Genomic DNA, 6,616 nt, shown 5'->3' on the forward strand with positions numbered 1-6,616 from the left:
TGGTATTTCTCTGCCATTTCAAAGTAAATTGCTTGAGTGCTACCTTTAAATTTCTATCCTTTGTCTTTGCAATATATAACTCATGGAACAAGCCTAAAAACTATTGTGGTATTGAATATGTACTTATGTATCTTATTTCTTATTAAGTTGCTTGTTGTGCGATAACCATGTTCCTGGGGACGCCATCAACTACCCTTTGTTGAATATCATGTGAGTTGCTATGCATGTTCGTCTTGTCTAAAGTAAGGGTGATTTATCATGAGTTGAATGGTTTGAGTATGCATATTGTTAGAGAAGAACATTGAGCCGCTAACTAAAGCCATGATCCATGGTGGAAGTTTCAGTTTTGGACAACAATCCTCAATCTCTTATGAGAATATTATTTGTTGTTGAATGCTTATGCATTAAGAGGAGTCCATTATCTGTTGTCTATGTTGTCCCGGTATGGATGTCTAAGTTGAGAATAATCAAAAGCGAGAAATCCAATGCGAGCTTTCTCCTTAGACCTTTGTACAGGCGGCATAGAGGTACCCCTTTGTGATACTTGGTTAAAACATATGTATTGCGATGATAATCCATGTAAATCCAAGCTAATTAGGACAAGGTGCGGGCACTATTGGTATACTATGCATGAGGCTTGCAACTTGTAGGATATCTTATACATAATACATATGCTTTATTACTACCGTTGACAAAATTGTTTCTTGTTTTCAAAATAAAAGATCTAGCACAAATATAGCAATCCATGCTTCCCTCTTCGAAGGGCCATTCTTTTACTTTTATGTTGAGTCAGTTCACCTACTTCTTTCTGTCTTAAGAAGCAAACACTTGTGTTAACTGTGCATTGATTCCTACATACTTGCTTATTGCACTTATTATATTACTTTATGTTGACAATATCCATGAGATATACATGTTACAAGTTGAAAGCAACCACTGAAAGTTAATCTTCCTTTGTGTTGCTTCAATGCCTTTACTTTGAATTTACTGCTTTATGAGTTAACTCTTATGCAAGACTTATTGATGCTTGTCTTGAAAGTACTATTCATGAAAAGTCTTTGCTATATGATTCAGTTGTTTAACCATTATCTTTACCATTGCTTCGAATCGCTGCATTCATTACATGTGCTTACAATAGTATTGATCAAGATTATGATAGCATGTCACTTCAGAAATTATCTTTGTTATCATTTACCTACTCGGGACGAGTAGGAACTAAGCTTGGGGATGCTTGATACGTCTCAAATGTATCTATAATTTCTTATGTTCCATGCTACTTTATTGATGATACACACATGTTTTATACATACTTTATGTCATATTTATGCATTTTCCGGCACTAACCTATTAACGAGATGCCGAAGAGCCAGTTGCTGTTTTCTGCTGTTTTTGGTTTCAGAAATCCTAGTAAGGAAATATTCTCGAAATTAGACAAAATCAACGCCCATGATCTTATTTTTCCACGAAGCTTCCAGAAGTCCGAAAGGGAAACGAAGTGGGGCGACGAGGCGGCGACACGCCAGGGCCACGCGGCCAAGCCTGGGGCCGCACCGCCCTGTTGTGTGGGCCCCTCGTGGCGCCCCCTGACCTACCCTTCCGCCTACATAAGCCTTTGTCGATAATAACTCCAGTACCGAGAGCCACGATACGGAAAACCTTCCAGAGACGCCGACGCCGCCAATCCCATCTCGGGGGATTCAGGAGATCGCCTCCGGCACCCTTTCGGAGAGGGGAATCATCTCCCGGAGGACTCTTCACCGCCATGGTCGCCTCCGGAGTGATGTGTGAGTAGTTCACCCCTGGACTATGGGTCCATAGCAGTAGCTAGATGGTCGTCTTCTCCTCATTGTGCTATCATTGTCGGATCTTGTGAGCTGCCTAACATGATCAAGATCATCTATTTGTAATGCTACATGTTGCGTTTGTTGGGATCCGATGAATATTGAATGCTATGTTATGTTGATTATCAATCTATCATCTATGTGTTGTTTATGATCTTGCATGCTCTCCGTTATTAGTAAAGGCTCTGGCCAAGTCGTTACTTGTAACTCCAAGAGGGAGTATTTATGCTCGATAGTGGGTTCATGCCTCCATTAAATCTGGGACAGTGAAAGAAAGTTCTAAGGTTGTGGATGTGCTGTTGCCACTAGGGATAAAACATCAATGCTATGTCTAAGGATGTATTTGTTGATTACATTACGCACCATACCTAATGCAATTGTCTGTTGTTTGCAACTTAATACTGGAAGGGGTTCGGATGATAACCTGAAGGTGGACTTTTTAGGCATAGATGCATGCTGGATAGCGGTCTATGTACTTTGTCGTAATGCCCAATTGAATCTCACACTACTCATCATAACATGTATGTGCATTGTCATGCCATCTTTATTTGTCAATTATCCAACTGTAATTTGTTCACCCAACATGCTATTTCTTATGGGAGAGACACCACTAGTGAACTGTGGACTCCTGTCCATTCTTTTACATCGAATACAATCTACTGCAATACTCGTTCTACTGTTTTCTGCAAACATCATCATCCACACTATACATCTAATCCTTTGTTACAGCAAGCCAGTGAGATTGACAACCTCACTGTTAAGTTGGGGCAAAGTACTTTGGTTGTGTTGTGCAGGTTCCACGTTGGCGTCAGAATCCCTGGTGTTGCGCCGCACTACACTCAGCCGCCATCAACCTTCAACGTGCTTCTCGGCTCCTACTGGTTCGATAACCTTGGTTTCTTACTGAGGGAAAAACTTGCCGCTGTACGCATCACACCTTCCTCTTGGGGTTCCCAACGGACGAGTGCTTTACCGTCACAAGCAGCAGCGATCTGGGGGAGGCGGGCGGACTAGTTGGCGGCGGAGGCCGACGTGTTGGCGGCGGCGATGATGGAGGCGCCAACAGATGTGGAGGAGGAGGCGCCAATGGAGGAGGAGGCCGAGGCGGAGGACGACGACGACGACGAGTTCGAGTGGTCCGACGACGACGGGCCGCACCCGGACGAGACGGCGGATCAGCAACGCGCGCTCGTCGAGTCCTTCGAGTCGGAGAAGATGCTCCAGGACGAAGCCCATGCCCGCGAAGAGGCGCAGATTCGTCGCGCCGTCGAGCTTTCCCTCCAGCTGGCGCAGCAGGGGAGGGCGGAGGAGGACGTGCGGCTGGAGCAGCGGCGTCTGGCCACCGCCCAACGCAAGGAGTTTCGTCGCGTGCAGGAGGAGCTGCGGCGTAGGGGAGGCGACGACGGGGCGGGGCCGTCGAACGCACCGCCGGGCGGTCAGTAGTCTAGGTTTAGATGAAATCTAGCCGTTTTCATTCAAACTTTGTAATATATATTCAAAATTGAATGAAAACCTTTATTTTGGTGCATCAATATTCATTTGGGGGAGGCGTTTAGGGGACGCGGCTGGGGAGCGACGTCCCCCAAACGCGGCACGAACAAAACACGTCCCCCAAACGCTCGATCCGATGCGGTTTGGGGGACGCTTTGGGGGACGCGACTGGAGATGCTCTTAGCTAGTAACATCACACAACCCAAGACATTTTGGTGACATGGCATCACAATTAATGAAGAAAGAGAGTGATGTGTTAACTAGCTATGTTAGTGTAACATCACACACCCCAAGAGAAGCTCAGTCTACACCATAGTAAATAACACAATACATGACCATATATAAGTTACTACTCAGTATGGAGGTTCATGTTACTAGTTTAAGTTACTCTCCACTATGATTAGGCTTATGCATTTCCTCCTATTTCTGCAGGAGTACGGTCAAGTTCTTAATTTGGGCATATTTTTTAGTTCAGGATTGGTAGCATTTTTTTTTTTTTTGGCGAAGTTCCATGAACTCTGCTACAGAAGATGTTCAAGAAAGAAAGAAATGTCGACTCAAACGAGATGATAACCACAAGAAACGTACTCTTATTAGTACTTCAATAATCATACAGACCATTGGGGATTATTACCTATTCCCCTTATGAGCAAGCGCATCACAATAGCAGAATGTGTACTGCAAGAATCACACGACGGTGCTGATCCAAGCACATAAGTACGTTTTTCTTGGATCAGCGGTCTACGTCGCCCCCCTCGGATTTCGGGGACGCCGCCGCCTTGGCCGCGGCGGCCGGATAGCCTCCTCTGACGTCGTCGCCAGATGAGAAGGCCATCTCCTGGATCTTGATGGACGCGCTAGAGCTGAAGACGAGGAGGGGCTTCTTCCGCGGCACGGGCACCGGGTCCGCCTCGCCGTTGAGTATCTGCACCACCCGCCGCATCGCCGGCCGCTCCTCGCAGTTCGGGTTGGCGCAGCTCAGGCCCACGAGCAGCAGCCGCAGCATCCCCTCCCGGTCGAACTCGCTGTTCAGCCGCGCGTCGGCGGCCTCGATGAGCCGGTCCTCGCCGTGCAGTCGCCACACCCAATCCACCAGGTTCACGTTCTTGCTGCCGCTCCCGCCGCCGTCCTCCCTGTCGATCGGCCGCCTGCCGCAGCACACCTCGAGCACCACCACGCCGTAGCTGAAGACGTCGGTCTGGTCGGTGGCCTTGCCGGACTGCAGGTACTCGGGCGCGAGGTACCCCATGGTGCCAGCGGTGAGCGTGGACATGGGGCTCTGGCCGTGGTCCATGAGCCGGGCGAGCCCGAAGTCGCCGAGCCGCGGGCTGAGGTTCGCGTCGAGCAAGATGTTCCCCGTCTTGATGTCCCGGTGGATCACGCGCTGCTCGCACTCCTGGTGGAGGTATGCCAGCACGGACGCGATGCCGGCGGCGACGTTGTGGCGCTCCGGCCAGGAGAGCGTGCAGGGGTCGCCGTAGAGCGCCTTGTCGAGGCTGCCGTTGGGCATGTACTCGTAGACGAGCAGCAGCTCGCCGTTCTCGTCGCACCAGCCCTCCAGCTGGACCAGGTTCTTGTGGCGGAGGCAGGCGATGACGGAGAGCTCGGCCACGAACTCGTTCCGGCTCTGGTGCGCCTGCGTCGACCGCTTCACCGCGTAGGTTGTAGCGACGGCGGCGGCGCCCGGCATGCCGCAGGCCTTGTACACCGTGCCGAACGCGCCCCGGCCGATGACTCTGCTCGCGTGGAACCCCCTGGTCGCGGCGCTCAGCTCCTTGTGGCTGAACTTCCTCGGCCCCTTGAGCAGCAGCTCCGGCAGGAGGAGGGCGTGCTTGTTTCTCCTGAAGGAGGTGAGCTCTAACAGCTTCTTGACGGACACCCACGCGAAGAACGCGAACGCGGCGGCGAGCGCGACGGGGCCGAGGATGCTTATGGCGAGGCCGAACCTTTTCTTCCTGGTGGCAGCGGAGGCGTTGGTGGTGACCACGCTGGGCGGTGCATGCTCTGAGTCGTTTCCAGTGGCAGAGGAGGCGTTGGTGGTGGTGGTTGCCGGCGACGGCAAGCCGAAGGTCCGAAATGTCCACTCTTTGATGGTGTGCTGCTGGGTGCTCCCCTCCGTGGACGCCGAGAAGCCGACGTACATGTCGCCCACGAGGTGCGGCGAGAGGTCGACGGCCACGGAGAGCACGGGGCGCGTCGGCTTGACACCGCCGGAGACGCTCAGGGAGACCTCGAGCAGGCGGTCGGCGCCGCGGTACTCGATCCACGCGGTGGTGAGGTTGCCGCTCTTGAGCACGATTGCGGAGGCGGCGAGGTCGACGGCCTGCAGGGACACCGGCGAGCCGACGTCCAGCCCCACGTGGTTGTCGCTCGGGTCGCCCAGGCCGGGGTTGAGCATGGTGTCGAACTCGACGGCCACGATGACGGGGCCGGACTCGTCGTCGTCGTCGTTGGGGACGGCGGCGGAGGAGACGGATGAGTTGAAGAGGCCGAGGTAGCCGCCGGTAGCGCCGAGCGTGGTGCGGGCGGGGGAGAGGAAGAAGGCGACGCCGTCGCCGCCGGAGGAGCCGGGGTTCTGGGTGGCGATGACGAAGGAGAACCTGGCGGCGAATGAGGCGGTCGCGTTGCCGCTGTTGACGCGGAAGGAGACGGCGCGGGTGCAGAGGACGGTGCCGGCGCTGGAGGATGGCACGCCGGTGTCGCGCGTGAGGCCGACGGAGCCGTTGCGCAGGAAGGCGTCGCCCAGCAGGGTGAGGTCCGAGAAGGAGAGCGTGGCCGAGTCGATGCTCAGGTTGGTCTTCCCCGGCGCTGAGGTTGAGGAGGAAGCGGGCTGGGGTGCTAGTGCGGCGGTTAGGAGGAGCGGCAGGAGGCGGATGAGGAGGAGGTCGGCGGCCATTGGTGGCGGTGGCGAGAGGCTGGGATCATGAGAAGATTTGGTAGTGTATTATCGAGCGATCAGCTCGGGGATTCCGACAGGACAGCAGTAGGGGTTCGCGAGTGATGGTGTTTTTTATGGGTCTAACGGTCGGATTCGCGCGTTTGAACGCAACGGTCGGGTCATAGTTGGATCCTGCAGCTGCACTTTTCGTGTGGGGATGATGGCTTCACAGTTTCATGATGCGTTGGAAAGGGCCAACGACAAGTGAGATCTCGTCGATTTCAACAAATTTGACCATTTTTGCTGAATGTTCAGCCGGATGTAACCTTGTATTTTTTTTCTTTCAAAATCTAACCCATTTTGGTAGGGCGCTACCCGAATGTGCATGGGACCCAGCAAACTATCT

General features: G+C 52.6%; 1 protein-coding gene across 1 annotated transcript; it reads right to left on the reverse strand.

Annotated features, from left to right (window-relative positions):
* Window positions 1–3,899: 3,899 nt before the first annotated feature.
* LOC127317218 (probable L-type lectin-domain containing receptor kinase S.7) lies at window positions 3,900–6,322 on the reverse strand. The gene has a single exon (XM_051347741.2). The coding sequence runs from the start codon at window positions 6,226–6,228 to the stop codon at window positions 4,066–4,068; it is 2,163 nt and encodes a 720-aa protein (XP_051203701.1). The 5' UTR covers window positions 6,229–6,322; the 3' UTR covers window positions 3,900–4,065.
* Window positions 6,323–6,616: the final 294 nt, after the last annotated feature.

The sequence above is a fragment of the Lolium perenne genome, chromosome 7, assembly GCF_019359855.2.
Source record: "Lolium perenne isolate Kyuss_39 chromosome 7, Kyuss_2.0, whole genome shotgun sequence".
Lineage (NCBI taxonomy): Eukaryota > Viridiplantae > Streptophyta > Magnoliopsida > Poales > Poaceae > Lolium > Lolium perenne.

Bases quoted from the DNA above. Each gene is read 5' to 3' on its own strand.
- LOC127317218 (XM_051347741.2), bottom strand. From the start codon at position 6,228: ATGGCCGCCGACCTCCTCCTCATCCGCCTCCTGCCGCTCCTCCTAACC.